The sequence below is a fragment of the Centruroides vittatus genome, unplaced genomic scaffold, assembly GCF_030686945.1.
Source record: "Centruroides vittatus isolate TY-2023 unplaced genomic scaffold, ASM3068694v2 contig_1033, whole genome shotgun sequence".
NCBI lineage: Eukaryota > Metazoa > Arthropoda > Arachnida > Scorpiones > Buthidae > Centruroides > Centruroides vittatus.
The window spans coordinates 174,440-194,819 of NW_027120671.1; the positions used below are offsets into that span (position 1 = coordinate 174,440).

Sequence of the window (20,380 nt, forward strand, 5' to 3'; positions counted from 1 at the left end):
TTGTTTTTCACTTTTTATCTCTTTCTCATTCTTTTCTTTTCCTTTCCCAATGTTTAAATTAAGAACAGATTTTAGGGAAACAACAATTTTTTTTTCCTTTTCTTTTTTTGGTTTCTATTCATTTTTTTTCTTGTGTATGCTGCAATTGAAATGTCGTTCAAATTATCATAAATGAAATCACTTTATGACGACATAAAGAAAAAAGTAAAAATCTGAACACGTGTTAATTTTTTTCCTTCTTTAATTTACAAAACAAGGAAATTTGATTTTCGAGTAAATAAAAAAAAAAAAAAAAACTACAAAAGGGTAAGAATCATTTTATCACTACCTTCTCTTTTTATTATCTTCGTCCCTCCCTCTCTCCTCACTTCTAAAGTGTTTTCTAAATATTGCATTTTTAACTGCAGATTTTTCTTTTTATTTTTCTTTGTTTTTTAAATATTCAACGCTCTCAAATTCGATAATAATTTTGTTTATTATTAATTAAGAATAGAGAAGCAATTTATGCTAAAAAATGCAACTAATTCATATTTAATTACATTAATGAGTCATACTCTAATTCCTACTTAAAATTTATCAATTAAAATGTAAAATATTCATTAAATCCGTATAATTCTTATCTTATTTTATACTTAAAATTTAATCTTTAGTTACATTGTAAACAAAGTATTTCGTTGATAGTATTACTAATGATTTTGTTCCATTTTTGTGTTTACTTGGCTCTTGCAGAATTTCTCATCGTTTATATAACATTGAATATTTTTCTTTCCATATGGATCTACATATACAGAACGTTAAGTAAATACAATAAACTTGGATGATGGCAGAGGAATCAAAATTGAACACAACTGTTCTTATGAGCTTATTTCGTTTTTTGCTATGTAATATATCGATCGTTAAATATCTTAATGAAAAAATTGATTGCTGGCATGCTTGTCTTAACGACGATTGGTTAAAAGAAACTAGAAATTGACAAATCAGGCGTAACTTTTAATAACTCAACCAATCATCGTTAAGACAAACTTATTATCAACCATTTTAAAATTAAAAATGCAATCGATATAAACTCTCGCATGTATTTTTAATTTTAAATCCTCTAATACAAATTCCATCGTTGTTTTTTTTTAAATATAAAATTCGACTTATATTTTTACAATTATTAAGGTCGAAAAACAGTTTATACATAATAAAACTACTTATAAAAATCCGTTTAATAAAAAATGTTCTACAGTTCAGTTGTTATTTTCAATACAATTATCAGCCTTTTGGGTTCGTAGAAAATAAAAAGAAGGAAGAATTTTAAACTTAATTATCCGTGTTCTTTTTTATTATAATTCCGAAAATAACTGTTGAAAAATTCTTTCTTTGTAGAGGCGTGCACAACATCTGCATCTTCTATTTATTTGTTGCTTGCGCTTTTTCTACATTCCAGTTAATAAATAAAGCATTTTATATATATATATTTTTTTTACTTAAAACTCACAAAATACAATACTATTTATATATATAAGATTATATATAAAAAGCAATACTGTAAATCATAAAAATGTTCCACTTTGTGGTAGAAATATTGATAGTTTCTTTGCGTGATCTAACAAATGTCGATGAAATGCTACCGATTGCATTGTTGTTGGTAAACGTTATTGAATAAGATAGAATCGATGTTTAGACGTTTTTTGAGAGATCAGTATATCTTCTTATATTTAATTTCCCATTTGTGACAGTATAAATTCTCTCCTATAAAGAATTTAACCGAACTTTCTGCCAAGAGCCGATTCCAAACATCTTTTTATGAAGATGTATGTTTTTTTAGTATCGATAAATTTTATCAAATCACTTAGAAACACGCGTGATTTAAGGAGTAAATGCAATATGTCAATTCTTATGTCAAAAAATGCCATTACTCCTACTGAAAAATTTAATATGGGTAAGCACAGATCAACCACTTCACCGATCCATCTGCATGCTTTTGTAGCTTAGGGGTGAATAGCCTCAAATCATTAATGTTCTGTTAAATCTTCATTAGGAGTAAAAAGTATCATTGAAAACTTACGCGTGCTAAACTTACAAAAGATAATTTTATTTTGGGGAGTGTCTACATCATAAAAATGAACATTAAACTCGTCTTTCGTCGTCTATAAAGTTTTCTTACCTTAAAATTACAAAATTTTAAACCAATAAAATTCTACGGATGGCGTGTGTGCGATGTATATATATAATATTTTTTCCTCTTTCTTTTATTTTCTACGTTAAATAACTTCACGTAGGTTTGGACGGTACGTCGAAATGCGGCATCCATTTATTGCAGTGTAATATAGCGTAAAAATATTCTTTTTCTTTTGCTTACTGTAAACGAAATAGGTAGGTGTACAACACTTCCCAATACTCATCTATAGATTTACTGCATTACAGGAGAGTTGATCCGATTTCTGAAAATAAAATTTCCCTGTTTCGGTTGGTTTGCTACAGAAAGAATTGGGAAACAGCTGGATTTATGTGGCCTGTGTGTTTGATAGCAAAAGCCAATCTGCTCCTGCACTTACTTTTAGTAGGAGTTGCCTATTATTGGCCTGACTGGTTTCTCTTGACTCGAAACTTGGCGTACAAAACAACCATTGGGACGTCTATCATTGATTATCGTTGTAATGTTACTATACAATGTATAAAGCCATTTCTGGAATTTAATTTCGGAATGAAATTACATTCTAAGTGATATTTATGGTGTAAATAATTTCTACAGAAATTGAATGGGATTCTCACTGTTTCTATCGTTTGCTAAATTGTTTTCGATTAAACTCGAGTTCAGACGGAAAGAAAAACGAAACTAAAAAAAACCACGTGTATCTGAAAGGCGTGATGGTGTGTACACAGACAAACACACACACACACACACACCACACACACATATATATATATATATATATATATATATATATATATATATACACACACGTGTTTCCAGTTGTTTAAACGCTTAAATGCGAGAGTGTAAGTATGCAAATGAGTTGCGTAAGTTAAACTGATAGAATAATTACAATTGTAAATTCGCCATTAAAACTGCTCTATTATTTATCGATGAATAACATAAATATTAAATATTTAAAATTATAAATTATTTATAAAATTGCTATTATGCTTTTTAAAAATTATGGCAATTTCTAACAATAGTTTTATCAATTTAACCAATTCTCTCTTCGAGTAAATACTACATCCTGTTTACAACCCATGCTGAGAAAATGATATAGATTTTTCCCTTCCTTTCTGTACTTGTATTGTTTCTTGTACTTAATTTAAGACAAAAATCTATCAAATATAATTTTATTGCCGAATTATACAGTTTGCAGCAAGCTGAATCAGCCAGTTAGTCAGTAAAGTGCAATATAAAATCGGATAATAAAATGATTTACAACTAAAACTTCTTAGTAATTTATATCTTATATATATATATATATATATATATTTTATTTGTTTTAGATATGAAGATGATTAATCAATAAATTTTTAATTTAAAACTGTTTAAAATTGAGATTTATAAGCAAAAAGAATGGAATTTATTAAAACGTTAGATGTAAATTTCTTACAGTGATAAGAACTTTTGCCTCCATATATTTTTTTTAAGTCTGAAAAGATCATATTGATTCAAGAAAAAAAAATCTCGATTATAAACTTCTTATAACTTTTCGACGTTCGTTACTGAAAAGAAAAGAAATTGTTTGCTTCGGTAAACCGTGCAGTATCATTCTATACAAACAAACTGTTGAGAACACATCACTCATCATCATTTTCGCTCAGGAGACAAAGGCTAGTGATAAAAAATATCCTTGTCATCGCATTGTTTTCTAAGCACAAAGTTCTATTTCTTTGAAGGATGTTTTCAAATATAATGTCAAATTTATTACCACGGATGCAAACGTTGAATGAGATGAATGTTATACATCCGAGCTAACTTTCCTATTTAATTTCTCAAGCTGTTTAATTATTTTCCACGTTGACAGTTGCTACTAAATCAAAATGAGCTATATTTGACGTGTAACTTAAAAGTACAACGTGTGATTGGAAATGAAGTCCTTTATCGATTTGTTAAACAAACGCTTTATTCAATTACTATTTCTTTTCCTAACTTAACAGAGTTTCGTATAGTTTTATATATATATATATACACACACATATTGTTAGATTTTCAGAATGAAAAATAAAATCATTACAAAGGAACTACTAAGAAATCTCCTTGGAAATTTTACAGACGATGAATATATCAACGTGTTGATCAAATTCATAATGTGTAGTGTGCAAAGAGTATGAATAATGAGTCAGCAGAGCTGAACCACTCCTCTCATACTTATGAAAATATGTCTGCATATTCAATTTTATAATAAGATTTACTTAAGTTATAAGTTATTGTATAATAAATTTTAAGTTTATTAAAAAAATACCGAAAAAATATATATATATATATTTATATATTTATCTAAAAAAGCGAACTGTAAAGTAAATTTAGAAATTGAAACCTGAAACCTTTTCAGTTTAGTGAAAAGAAACGTGGCAAGAATAGATCTGATACTTTATACTGAACAGAAAGCCATGTCCATAACCTTTATTGAAACAGGTTCCTAGCTTGAAAAGAATAGGTTTTTCTGTTGGTAGGGGGATATTTTCTGCTTACAGGTGTACAGAAGAATAAGAAAGAATAAAAGAAATAGAAGAATATTAAATATTAAAATATGAAATTCATCTTAATTGATAATGTCAAGTATTTGTAAAACGTGTTTTTACGCGAAAGATAAATTACATTTTACCATGTATTATTACATGTTACAAGTTTGTAAGAATCGTTGGTGAAAAATTGATTATCAGAATAATATATATATATATATATATTTTTTTTTTTACTCTGCTTTATATTGATAAGGAATAATTGATTAGAGGGTGTCAAGAAGCCAGGTTACTAAAGTAATGTTATTTGAAGTTACTGTTACAGGTGTATAGAAATATCATAGGTCGTTACTGATTATTATATATAAACTATTCGATATTATATTTAAAATATTCAATTAAATTCGTAATTTAAAGTGGTAAAATGGAATTTTATTTATCAGATTTATTTATTTCCTATTCGGTAAGATTACTTACTTACTCATAAATTGGCTACTGTTGTTAGAATTTTTTGCTCCTTTTCTTAGAATTTTAGAAATTGCTTTGGCTTATTTCCAATTTAAAAAAAAAAAAATTGTAATCAGATGAAACGTACAGTACGTGATTCAGATCGAGATCTCAGGAAACGAGGTAAAATGTCGGTCTGGTATATATCAGTTTTATCATGAGAGGCCATCTTCCTATAGTAGGTCTATGTGAAAAATTGCTTCATATATCAAAAAGGTTAAAATATTTTTGAAATTGTTTTTAAATAGGGAACAAATAGAACATTTTTCTTTTCCTTCTTTGTATTATTTTATACGAAAATAAAATGCAAAAACTTTTAAAATATAAAGATTTGAAAATGTTTCTTTTCTTCTTAAGAAATAGGAAAATATATATATATATATAAGATATTTTTCTAAAAATCCTGTATTTTGATATATTAGCTTTTACATCTTTTCGTGTAAGTTTTGTGTCTTTTTACATAGTTTTTTAAATTTTATATATATATTATAATTATATTTAACGATCTTAAATATATTTTAAACGTTATTATATGTAAAATATGTTAATTAAGTACTAATATTTAATGTTTACAATTATCTAATGGCATCCATTTTGGAAAGACTTATAAGCAAAATTTAAATTTATATATTAATTTAATAACTCCGAATTTATAGTCGTAATATATGGGAAATTCTAGAAAGAATATAAAATGTTTCAGAAAAATTGTTTATCTATAAATTAATTTAGATTTTTTTAAAGCATAATAACCTGTGTTTAGAGTAATAATTATAGAGATTTTTTTAAATCTAAAAGAGAATATAAAAAAAGAGAAACTTATAAAACTTCTAGATATACATTTTATTCCAGAATTGCTTTTTTTACAGCTATAGAAGCCTAATGTTAGAGTAATTATAGAGTTATTCGGATACTACTAACAGATATGCACGGATTTACATAGGAAAAACATTAAAATGAAAACCATATTAAAAGTTTTGTTACTTTACTATTGTCATGTCTATCACGAAGTGTCCAGATGATGAAATCAGGAAAAGGAGCGAGTGTGCAGGTTTCATGATAGCCTATATTTTCCGCAGTCCTAGAAAGCAATCAAAAACCCTCGGTCCAGGTCAATCAAAGGGTTTAGGAGGCTAATAAGGGAATGAAATCAGAGGGAGGTGTGGAGTATCGGGGTTTTATGGTATAGCTTATATTTTTCATAGAGAGTAACTGTGTAAAATTTGTTGTAGATCAGTTAAAAGGTCTTTTAGAAGCGTGTAGAAAATAGACAGACATGTATTTTCTACATACAGATAATCATGAAAGAATAATGTTTCAGAAAAAATGTTTATCTATAACTTAATTTAGAATTTTTATATAAATTGGATTATTTTATATCCATTTTTAGATTTTATCGAAGTATTATAATCATTAATTTATATTTTAATCTATGTAGAAGTGTTTAAAGACAATTTATCAAAGTAAAAAAGAAAAACGGTAATAATATTTTTATTGTATGAAAATTATAAATATTTAAATAATAAATTTGCTTAGATTTATTTATTTTATTTCTCCTATTTTTTTTTAACAATAAAAATGCGATTTTCTTCCGACAATAAAATAAATTGCGTACTAAATAAAATATTTACTCTTACAAAAATTTATTTCATAACATTTCTTAAAAGTTTAAAATTCATTTAATAATATTCTAAGTTATTTTTTTACATAGAAATGAATGAAAATTAATAAGATACAGACATTAATATTAAAGAAAATAAAAACTAGATAAAATGCAGTCAAGTGAAATTCCTTTTATACCAGTGCAAATTCCTACGTTTTACTTCTGCAGAAAATTATTGCTTGAGAAGTAACATCTGCATAAATTGTTCGATAAAGTTCAACAGTATATTTGTTTAGTTTTATAAATTTAAAATATTTATATACAATTTTTAAAGTTTGTGTGTTTTGTTTTCTATACTTTAATAAGCAATTTTAACGTAGAAACATTTCTTTTTTTTAATATATGTTTTCTTCGAATTGCATGTAAATCACTTTACTTTTATTGCCAATTCAAGTAAAACTGTAAATCGACGAATATATATACAATACCACAATTCAAAAAAATATATATATAGTATACAATATGTAAAATATACATATATATATATATATAAGAAAGTATAGGTAAAGTTAAGCTCTTACAAGTTAAAGTTAAAGCAGTTTGTTTATAATTTTTGTTTGCTAGTAGCTTTTATGTAAATAAGACGAAGAATTGCGGTATGTAAAGTTAGAATAATAAAAGAAAAAATATGAAGGAAAAACTTTTTAAACGTATCTTCTTGGATGTTTTATGCTACATTGAAATAAATGTAGAATATCCAATAGAAGAAATAGTTTTGGTACATAACTATAAATTTTTATTAGATAGAAAACATCATAAAGTACATATTCTATTGTTATGAAAATTTTAAAGATTAGAAATCGTTTCTACTCTTTTTAAAAAAAAAATACGACTTTACTTTCTCTTTATATTATAAAATATAGGGGAAATATATATATATATATTTTAAGAATATTAAATAGTAAATTTTTAATTAAATAACGTCGAAACGATGATCGATATTTTGCTAAGAGCGTGTTTATTCTTTAAAATATTTACGAATGTAGCTAATAAAATATATATATATATTTTTATTTTTAAGAAAAAAAAATTAAAATAAAGAGGGAAAAAGATATTGTTTGAGTAAGAGCAAAAATCGAAGAATTTGATATAAACAGATTCGGAAAATTTCGGTTTAGAAAAACCTGAGAATTGGATTATAGTTGTTTTAGATGCCATCTGCAGACTTTATTTTGTATTGACAACATAAGAATGAAGTGAAAGAAAGCTTATTGAATGGGAATTCTGTTCTGGTCATAAATTAAAATTTTTGACGTATATTCCAATTGAAAAATAGTACTTTTCTTGATAATAAATGAGCTATTTTTTAAAATCTTCTTAAAGCTTCTAGTCACAGATTAACGTTTAGAGTTACAAATTAATTTCTATCTTCGCATAATGCATATATAAATAAAAATGAAAGTGTCGTATAAATTGTTATAAAATCTTATCATTTCTTCAATTTTTATTTATTTATTTGCCTAGAGATATATGCATTCAGTCTCTTTAAATATACAGATTCTAAAAATAATTAGTAAATTCAGTTAAGTGAACAGAATTAATTTAGAAATTATAAATTAATTAAAATAAGTCTACCGTACGATTTTAATATCATTTAATATACATTTAAAACTTATTATTTATTTTAATATTTAATAAAATTTTATATTTGATTTTATAAACTTTCTCTGACTAATTTACAAATCGAAAATAGTAAATTAGTAGAGAGGAAGTTTTCAACATTGAAGAGAATAGCTCATCGTTTATTAAAATGTGAGCTTAACAAGGGATTAACTGTGATTTAACACTAATTAACCCTTTTTAATCCAGACAGGGAAACAGCGAAGAGACCTGTTATGGTATACATTCATGGGGAATCTTACGAATGGAATTCTGGCAATCCTTACGATGGTAGCGTACTAGCAAGTTTTAGTTCAGTCGTGGTAGTCACCATCAATTATAGATTAGGCATATTCGGTAAGTTTTACTTCATTATATTTTGCTTACACAGCATAAAAAATAAAATATAATTGTATATATATATATATCACTTTTAAACTAAGCATGTCTGAATATTTTAATAGTTTTAATGCGTATCTTATGCTAATATTTCATTCCTGCACAAAATCGAAATAATCTATTGTCATAATCCTTCCTCGAAGATGATTTCTTCGGCACCAGCTGCATCCAGATACGAAATTATCCATGCAAGTTCTGCGATGCAGCCTTAACTTTAATTACTTTCTACAAGAATTGAATGAGTTGTTTGATATCCACCTGATCGATACAAACTTAGCAAAGAAATTGGGTTCCTTTCTCTTCTTCCCCCCTATTTTTTTATATATATTTATATCAATAGAAAACCCATCCAAAGGTTTTCATATTTGATCTGTTAATACAAATATATTGGATAATCTCTAGAAGTTATTTATTTATTTATTTTTTTCAATTCTCTTTTTTTATGCTATTAAAGTTAAGTCGAAAGTTTTAAAAAGTTGAAAAGTGTATATTGATTTTTGATTATTTTCAAGTCACGTTATATACTAAATTTGTATTTTACTTTTAATTTTCGAGGTTTCTTGCCAACAGTAGATGGTACAACAAGGGGTAATTACGGTCTTTTGGATCAAGTGGCGGCACTTCATTGGATTCAAGAAAATATTATAAATTTTGGCGGGGATCCAGAAAATGTAACGATATTTGGTCATGGACACGGAGCTGCCTGTGTTAATTTGCTAATGATATCACCGATGGTTAAAGGTAAGAGACGGATATAAAATCGATAACTTAAACATATTCATCACAAAGTTTCACTTTATAATTATTCACCGATTTTTTAAAAGAAAAAAGAAAAATAAAGAATAATGTATAATCTAAAATAAAATTATGCAATCATTACTGGTTTTTTTTCTGTTTTTTTACCGTGAGCTTCCTAATCTCTTTAAACATTTGCAATAAAATAAACAAAAACATTTAAAAATTTCGAAAAACAATAGAGAGAGAAAAAAGCTGAAAGGAAATTAAGAAACTCCCAAAAGAAAACACTTCCTGAGGAAACTATTCAACTCGCAATTGTTTTTCAGCTTCAGGAATCTCCAAATTTCAATTTTTTCCCCTCCTTATTTCGTGTATATTTTTTATGTTTGTAAATATTTATAATAATGAATTAATGTAGTATCGAAGGTTGAAGATTTATAATTATAGCACGTTCCATTGCAGGTTTATTTCAGAAAGCCATTATGCAGAGTGGATCAGCACTAAGCCCCTGGGCAATAGCACGCCAGGCTATTTACCACACCAGCAAATTGGCATCTACACTCAATTGTCCAATGGTTGACAATGCCGCGTTGGTCGAATGCATGAGACAACACACAGTAGAAGACATATTAGCAGTATCCATAACTACCTCTGATTACCTGTCAGCATTTGGTCCGACAATAGATGGTATACTTGTGCCAAAAGAACCCGAGGAGCTGATGTCTAACGACAATACAATCTTTCAGCAGTATTCGCTAATGTTCGGCGTGACCAGGATCGAATCTTTTTTCCTCTTCACGGCCGAAGAGGAACGTTCCGGTCTGGATGTGGATCGACGTAACACGTTACTTCAATCGCTAGTTAAAAACCTTTTTATTTACCACTTACAAGAAATCTTCTTGACGATTGTCAACGAGTACACGGATTGGAACAGGCCACCACATCACGCTTTCAGCGTTTTAGAAGGGACTTCTAAAGCATTAGGGGACGCTTTAATCACCGCTCCTTTAATAAAAGCAGGTAATATCCACTCGGCTCTTAACTCCAGAACCTATTTCTACGTATTTACTTATCAAACAGAGAATGGTGATTATTCTCAACGTCTTGGAGCCATTCATGGAGAAGAATTACCCTACGTGTTCGGTGTACCGATTGTCGGTACTCTATCCCATTTTAAAGCTAACTATACACGATCAGAAGTGCTATTAGCCGAAACGACAATGTTGCACTGGACAAATTTTGCTAAAACTGGGTAAGTTCAAATTAAATAAGTAATGTTTTTTTCGGTAAGGTACCACTGTTAAATTTTTTTTCCTTCTTGTTTTACCTATCAAGCGATCCAAATCCATCCGACATGGAATCCGAATTAGCCATCGATAGGAGTAACAAAAGGAGAGTTGAGAGATTTTTATGGCACGAGTACGAAATAATTAACCAAAGGTATTTAGAATTAGGTGAGTCAAAAATTGCTCTCGGTCATTATTAACTTTTATAAAATAGAAAAAAAATATATAATATATTACGTAGTCAAATTTAATTAAATAAAGAATTTAAGGTAGAAGTAGTAAACTCAATTATTTTAAATACATGTTTAAAGCGTAATCATCTTAAAACTTAACTCTGATATAGTTACATGGGAATTGCTAATTAAGATCTCTTTTCAAAAGATCTTAACTAGTAGATTTACTCACTTTAACAAAATTATATTTTTGGATAAGTTTACTTTTCTTTACTTATTTATCTACCTTAATTTAATTCGGTTTCTTTTCCTTTCGTTCTATAAATTCTGTTTGATTTAATTTTAATTTTTTATATTTATAAATATATAAATATTTTTATTCTAGAATTAAATTTTTAAACAGATTTCATTATTTAATAAATTTAATTTTCCTACAATTTCTAGTTACTTACATTAAAAATAATACGAAGAAGAATGAGAATTTTTATTAAATTCTATTATTCGTATTTAAGTTTTAGTAAAGCTATTAATGCACTTTTAACTTTTTCCTTTTATTTTATTTTGAACGTATCTTGAGCTGTAAAGCTGGAAAATAATTTTAAATAAAGGAAAATATTTCAAGAATTTATTTATTAAAAATATAAAATGATATGCAGATACATCCGAAGAATGTCTTTTAATAACATTATAAATGGAAAAACTAACTGAAGAGAAATTCTTTTAGACATCAATATAATCCCAACTTATTGACTCTACCTCTAGATATTGGATATGTGAAATTGCTTCACCTTCCTTCAGAATGTACAGTACATTCGCTGCTCTCATTTACATAATTATGTAATGAATCCTAAATCTGTATTGCAAAGATCATTGGGAATTTCTAAAACACTGAAATATCTATTCACTCTCTACCTAGCGGTACACATTGTGTTATAACTATATTACATTCCCCTTAAAAGAATTTTTTCTCTTTAATCCCGGTTTTAGTTGCTGCAAATACTGTCAACTTATATGTCGACATCAATAGAATAGGATCGCAAACTGTTTGGAGCCATATCAATGAATTTCAATGAAGTTGAAAAAGTCTTTAGATCCGATAGATATCCAGATGTGAACTGCTTTTATAAGACCTCTACTGTAACATTACTCTTTCTACTAATACCTGTCCGCTCGCATGTTTTATCAAATCAGTTTTTCTCTATTTACTTAATGCAGAATCGTCTGAATAATACTTATTTTTTCCTATCTTGCAATTTCTCGTTTGTAGAATCCTTCGATTTTCTATGGATTCCGAATAATTACCCTTATATATAAGTTAAAATATAAAAAATATATTTTCGTTTTAAACTTTTAAACTAGTAATATATATATATATATATATATATAAAACCAATTTCCAAATAGGAAAAAAAATTCTATAAAATTTCTGTTTAAATATTCTTCAGCATCTTCCATCTCTTCTCCATCCAAGAAAACAGATTCGACACGAAATAAATAGAATATATCTCATGTAAACAGATAAAACTCGAATTTAATTTAAATGTTAACTTATTTTGAACATGTTTTTTCTCCTCTTATTTTCTCAATAAAAAAGAAAAACATATAATTTATTAAATATTTATTAACTTATTAATATTCTTATCAATTCCTTTCTCTTTTTTTAATCCTATACTTCTTAAGGCATTTCTTCTTATTGTTACATAAATAATTCGATGTTAATATAGTAAAATAATGTTTATATAAGTCGTACAACACATAAAAAAAAACAATAATAAATTCCGTCTGAAGTGTTTGAAGATGATTTCTATTTCTAACCCCTTTCCTCTTCAACGAATGACATCAGTGACTAGCTGTTTGAGTTGGTAGAAAATAGGAAAAAAAATAAATAAAATAAAAGTATGATTCGAAGGTATTTCGTAAAAAATAGTTGTCTAGTCTCCTTTCTGAGGAATGTATTAATTTTTTTTCTTCCTTCCTATCTTTCTGTAAAGAGAGGAAGATACTAAAAAATGGAATAAAAATGGCAAACTCTCGTTATATCTTCACCATGCTTCTAAATTGATTTTTTATCCGGAAAGAAAGCTTAAAATATTATTATTGTTATCATCATCATCATTATTATGATTATTATGAAATCTTAGAAATTTTACCTGATGAGAATTTCAATGTGGATTTAACTGAGAATAGAGTCTAATTTAAAAAAAAAATATTAATGTTTAGCTGTTCATGTGGAATGCTCAATAGAGATTAGGAGTGTTCACTGCTTTTGTTTGGATGACTTTTAAAAATGTAGCTTGGGAGTATTCAAAAAGGTGAAAATGGGAATTTCGAGTAGTGTGCCGTGCCAAGTAATACTAAGATTGTACTCTAAAGAATTTTCTTGTAATAAATGTTAAAGGGAAACTGAAAGAACATCGCGAGTTATAAATTTTTTAAGTAAAACCTATTACTTTGCCGGGGGAAAATGTACGAAAGAAGAGGAAAAAATCGTTTAACATTAACAACACGCTGACTCCATTTTGATTTTGAAAAAAAATAACAGAATTTATTCATTATTATCTCTTCTATTTTTTATAAGTAAGCTATATAAATATACCAAATCCATATATACTTATTAATGATTAAATTTTACAAGAATGCTTTTGTATATTTACGATATTGTAGCTACATCAAAATTTCACAAGCTTTTAAAAGTGTCTCTTCATAAATTCTCTTCCCCCGAAATAACATTTTTCTAAAGCTTAAAAGTTTCTTAATTATTCATATTTAAAGTTTGATAAAATATATCAAGAAATTTATGAGTCATTCTATCGTTTCTCTCTTATAAATTTTGCAAATTCTTCTTTCCGAAAACATCATCTAAAAGTATCTTTAAATAAATTTTTCGTGAATTTTATGTACATTAAACACTCAACATTTTGAATTATTATTACCCCCTTTTTTTATATTTTTAATAATAAAAATGGAATTTATAAATCTGTATTAATCTTTATAAGAGTATATTTTTTTTGTTTTAATTAAAATTAAAGAGTCCGGCCATTTTTCAATATTTGCATATTGACTGGGTTGGAAATAAATTATTTTCTACTCCATCAAAACAGGTATCGTTGACATTAATGGGTATTTTTGAAATCTACTTCGCATTAAAGTAGAAAAAGAGTGATTAGGAGAAAAATTTGCAGAGGGAATACTCTTTTAAGCTCCTTAAAGTCACTATAACTGTTCAACACGATCCCATCATGTTCATCCAGATTATCGTAGACAGCTGAATGAAATTGCTTTCGTATACTTCACAGCGAATGAATGCACATGATGGAGTGTGTTTTTCTTGAAGTCTATCCGAATACAGAAACCATTATGGTAAATATAAATTTCAGATCTAAACTCAAACCAAAAAATCAACTCAACAAAAAGACTATATTTTTTCTCCTAACTCATTCATGTTCATGAGTTTTTCCTGAAGCTAATTTATTATTTTTTAAAATCTATAAAATGTTTTTTAAATTATTAAGAAATTCTCTCTTCTTTTAAAATTTCCACGCGTAAGAATTTGTTAATTCGCCATTTTAATAAATAACTACACGACAATTTAGAGTTATAATTTCAACGTTAATTAAATTTCGAAAAACTTTCATATATATATATTTTTCCCCCCACGTTAATTTTTAAATATTTCCATTAACTTTTATAAATTTTTTACGATGTTTTAATGTTTTTCTAGGCAACTTTTACAAGTAAAATTTTTATACTAAGTTAATAGATTAACTAGGTCGCAGTTAAATTCGTAAGAGACAGAAAAAGTTAACATGTTTACGCTTTCAACAATAAAAGAAAAAAAAGGAGAATAAAATTAATTCCTTAAATAAAAACTGTTAAAAGAATTGATCTTAATTTTTTAAATATCTTTCTTCATTTTTATACATTTTTTATTTTTATTTTTTTTTAATTTAAACGAATTTTCTAAATAAAAATTTGTAACTGTCAACTGAATAATATGTTTTTACGTTGATACAATGTTAAAAAATATAGTTATAAACACGTAAAAAAATAATAATAAAAACTACGCTTTCATTATTAAGAAAATTCATTTTAAAATACCAAAAATTCTTAAAATATTTTTATATTATTATACTTTTTCGAAGATTTTTTTGAAGTAAAATGTTCATATATTTGTATGTGTACCAAGAGATTTGTTATATTGATAGGTACTTTTGAAATATTGTTGAATATCGAAGGGAATTTACTTTTTTTTTAATATTATCTATCTTAGCAGAGCTCGACAAGAGACCTTCTTTACTATATATATATATAAAAAAGTAAATGGGACATACAAGATGTAATTTTCAAAACCATTTCTCTATGTGTATGATATTTCTACATTAAGAATGTTTCTCTTTATATAAATATACAGCAGTATCCAATGTAATTATATAAATAGAACTTTGAAATATTAGAGCTTTGAGCTGGAAGGAAATTTGTATATTTTACACACAAAATTATAATAATAATTAGAGATGATTTTCATGTTATACGAGAACAAAAATATACTCCTTTTTTTTGGTTGAAATTACACAGAATTATACGAAATTTTTAAATTAATTTCTGTTAGAAACATGTAAAATTACTAAATATTAAGTGTTTTCTTCCTATTAAATAGAAAATTTATGATTTATTGATATTTTGAGATGGTCGCATTGAAGTAAATATGTTTGTTTACAAGTTTCGGCTGCTCTATATCGCTTTAAAAAAAATCAAAATAAAATAAAATTCTAAGTATAAAAATCTCTAAAAATGTGAAATTAATTTCTTTAAAATTGTATATTAATTTTTATATAAATATTTTTCAGTATTTTCTAATATTTTTCGTCAATTTTTGTAACTAAAATATACCGGATACGCTAATCCAAACAAAGAGATTTGTTGAAGATTAAATAACAGATTTAAAAGAAGAGGAGGAGGAGGAGGGGAAAAAAGGAAAGAAATTTACACTTTTAACATAAACAGGGCATTAAAAATGATGGAAAAAAAATTAATAAATTTTGTTTCCTAAATGAAAACGATTAAGTATATTAAGAGTTCTCATTCTGTTAGTTGAGAGTCCTTAATAGTTTGCTATTAAATGACATCAACAGTATCTTTACATCAATCTTCACTCTTTCTGAATTCAATTTATGAATTTACACGCTTTATGAAATATTGATTTCGATGAATATTTCAAAACGGCCAATTAACTAAATTATTTTTGTCATTTAAAATAGGAAATTTATTATTTACCTTTTTTTAAAGAATATCTTTCAATTTACAAAAATAGATACAGGCAATTTTTTTTCTCTCCCCCCGCCTTTTGGTATTTATTAAATGATCTTAATTAATAAAATTTTTACAGGAAAGTTATTTAATTTATTTGGCAACATTTCAATATATTATTTATTTAAATAATTTAGTAAAAGTTCAAGCTTTTATACAGTATATATATATATATTTCAATATCAATACAACTTGTATAGTGACGTTTAAGAGGTTTAATTAAAAGTCCATTATTGAAATGGAAAGCATATTAAGGATTTATATTTTAAATCCTTCGAGGAATTTGTAATATTTTTTTTTTTAGTTAAAAATTAAAATCAAAGAAGAAAATAAATAAATTTTCATTTTTTTCCCTCGTTTATTTTCTTACTTGTCTTTGTATAAAATAATAAATGGCAATTCTTAAAGAAAAAAAATGAATTACGAAAAATACATAAAAAATTCCGAAAAAAATAATCAAAAATAAAACGATAAAAGCATTCTTTCGAAACAAAATGGCTATTCTGAAGGATAATATTTCATAAATAGAATTAATTTTTTAAAATATATATATATATATATATATATATTTTATGATGAAAATCTTTCTATTCTCTTCAGTTTACCCCTTATTTATTTATTCATTTTGTAATAAATAATGTATTAAATCCAAACATACAAATTTGATTGTTGTATTTTGAAATAAATAAATTTTTGTAATATAACTCAGGTAATGTTTACCTTTTTCTCAGATAAACATTTGCTGTGAGATTCAAAGTAATTTTATCATTTCTTCTTCCTCTAAGCGGTTTCCTCGTTTTGTGCTTATTGTTACATTTGTTCCCAAGAGAAGTTGAAGTTAAAATGTATAATGAAAATAACTTTCCATTGTTTTTTTAACACGTAAAATATTAAATTCGTATCATGTGCAAATGGCTGATGAGTAATAGAATAAAGCATTTGATGATATAAAGCACCTCTTAAGTGGGATCTGTGCATTAGGAGTTATATGTCATCAAAAGCAGATAATGCCGACCTCAGAAGAGCCATATTCTCTTGTGGGCGTTCTTCCTCTTTCTTCACAATGTCAAATTGTCTTTATAAGTCATTCCCATAACAGTAGAAAGGTAAAAAAATCCTTAGATAATCCTATCTATTAACGTTATACCATTGCAGTCTCTGTTGTGTAATTAAGCCAGTTGACATAACTGCAAATTTACTCCTGGAATACTCGTATGTATGTGAATATTCATTAGTGAATATTCCATTTTAATTATTTCTGGTTTATATTTTGCTATATTTAACTACGTTATTATTTATTAAAAGTTTTTAAATTTAAATACTCTTTTTATTGTTATTATTTAACTTTTTGTTGGAAGTAAATTAAACATTTCATTATTTCCCTCTTTTTTATTTAATTATTTATATCAATTTTTAATGTTTTCTTCTTATAAATGGTTATTTTCTTAATTAAAACATGTAATACATTTTTTAAAAATACCATTTAAAAATATTTTTATCGATTATTTAATGTTATATTTTTGTTTTTTTCCACATTATTATAAAGGATATTTGTTTATTTTCCATGTAAATATTAACATTTCTTTTAACAGAATGTGACTTTTTTACAATGTTTATTAAAGTAACTATTAAGTTTCAATGTTTGCATTAAATTATCAAGAAAACTTTAAGATAATGGTGAGAATCGAGACAGAATTTTGCAGTTTATAGCGAAATTATGCCGAAATCAAAATTCTAGAATCTCTTATAGAACCTTTGGAATTCGGTAGTAAGAAAGTAAAATCCGAATTTAATTATTAATAAATTCTGTACGAAAGAGAGCACATTTAAATGTTGGAATGTGGTCTTTCCTTTGCAATACCAAACCAGAGATCACTGCATGATTATGCAAATTGGAATCTTCCGTGTACTTTAAAAGGGTAAAAGTGATTGCTCAGCAGGATATAACTTGCACAGAGAAAAGTTAAGTGGATAAATTTGCAATTGACGGTCTTTCTACACTATTTTAAAATAGTATAATAGCTAGAATAAATGATACACCATTTAAAAACTTCTTTAGAAAATTATTTTAGTTTTAATTAATTAAAACTTAATGAGGAATTCTACTTAATATATATGTTAATATCCCCGGAATCAACTCTACTTTATAAATTTCCAGGAGAAAAAAAAACATCGAATAGTTTCCTTTTTATTATATTATTAAAACTGTACATATTCTTTCTGCAAAATTAAAACCAACTGCAAACAAACAAGTGGAAGAAAAATGAATAAATAATTTTCAATTCAGTTAATTGGTGATGTTGCAGGTTTACTCAAACGGAAAAAAAATCTAATTAGGTTGAAAAAATCGCACTTTATTACTACGAATAATGTTATTAATGGATTAAAATTCTCACTCTGGTAAAACTAATAAAAATACAGTCGAAGTAGTGCTGCGAGAACGTAAAAAAATTATCGGTACAAATTTAAAAACATAACTGCCTTTACTTAGCATAAATCTAGAAAGAGTGTGAATTATTGATATAATAAAAATCTCCACTAAAAATAGGGAAACTTATGACTAAAATATCCACTAAAAATAGTAGCACTTCAGTAAAAAAAAAGAGGAGGGGAAAAAAACGGTTATGAAAGTACTTCACCTGCAACTAGTATATTTTTGTCTGTCAATAAGTTTTATGAGCCGTTTACAGTGTGATTTTACTATTGATAACTGCGGTATATGCACCGAAATCGATTGTCCAACTCTGTGTAATTTGTACTATCGATAACTGTTCTGTGTGTATAGAATTCTGCCTTTTCATCTTTACTATTACAACTTCATAGAATCTGATGATCCCGAACAAGTTTTATTCGATTGATAATTGTTACAGGTGCATAAAAGTCAATGATCCTTTCGTATTGTGACTCTGATAATTATCACATAAGAACTATTGTGTGTTTCAGACTTAAGTTTTATTACTAATAAACTACATTGTCTACTGTACATTGAGGTCGATGATTTCAGTCTGCTACTGATAATCGTTACAAATATTTTTGGCAATTTTATATATATATATATATATATATATATATATTTTGGCAATTTTATATATATATAGCAATGGACTTTTAAATATAATAAAAATGGAAGATGATGATGCATTAAACATGAGGAAAAGTATTTTTTTTTAATTTTTTATCTTTGCTTTATGAGCTGGAAACACAGTGATGTTAACATATTGTGCTGGAAATTAGTTTTAATACTGATTAGGATAATTTATCTTCTTGCTTTCTGGTTAAAACAGGAATTATAAATAAGAAATTATCTACAAAATAGTTTAATACGTTTCTAGTGTATTTGATTGACTGTTTAATAAGGAGGAATACATTAGTATGTTAAGTTCTTGTAATGATATTATTTTTCATTGTTAAATAAGGTAACGAACGAAAAGGAAATTCTATTAGAGGCACATTTTAAAAGATAATTCAATTACTGCTTAAGTAAATTTTTACAAATAATTCTGAATATTTTAGTTAGAAGCGCATTTATTATTCAACATAAATATAATGTAAATTACATATAAATCTGATTAATGTAATTAGCATAAAGCGTACAGGTTAATTATTCAGTCGTATACATAGCATGAAAAGGTTAAAATTGTTCAACTTAATCTATGTTGGGGATTTCAAATATGACTTTATTCAATAATAATAAAAAAAATCCGTAAAAGAAGATATTTGTCATTTTACTTGATCTGAGGATAATATGACAAATATCTATATCATCGTTCTTCGCCATTTTTCTCTATGATATGTTAGAAGTAACGACACGAACTTCAGCAAGAATATAAATTATTATCAATAATAAACTCGTTTATAGAAATAATTAACTAATTTGTTTTCAAATTTAAATTGATGACTGTATATAGAAAACAACTTCATCGATTTATTCTGCTTTTGTACTATTGTTTATTATTAATTAAAATTTGAATAGGTGTATAAGTTATGCTTCGATTCGATGTATTTATTCTATTAACGAGCAACATAACTGAATTAAAATCGATCATTTTCTTTAAAGA

At 26.2% G+C, this 20,380-nt stretch overlaps 1 protein-coding gene across 1 annotated transcript in view; it reads left to right on the forward strand.

Moving 5' to 3' along the window:
• Positions 1–20,380, forward strand: part of LOC136968399 (neuroligin-4, X-linked-like) — a 64,847-nt gene that overhangs the window by 18,946 nt on the left and 25,521 nt on the right. The window contains exons 2-5 of the mRNA XM_067262418.1: positions 8,630–8,776; positions 9,374–9,559; positions 10,019–10,808; positions 10,892–11,010. Coding sequence (XP_067118519.1) covers positions 8,630–8,776; positions 9,374–9,559; positions 10,019–10,808; positions 10,892–11,010 — 1,242 coding nt within the window. The remainder of the gene's footprint in view (positions 1–8,629; positions 8,777–9,373; positions 9,560–10,018; positions 10,809–10,891; positions 11,011–20,380) is intronic.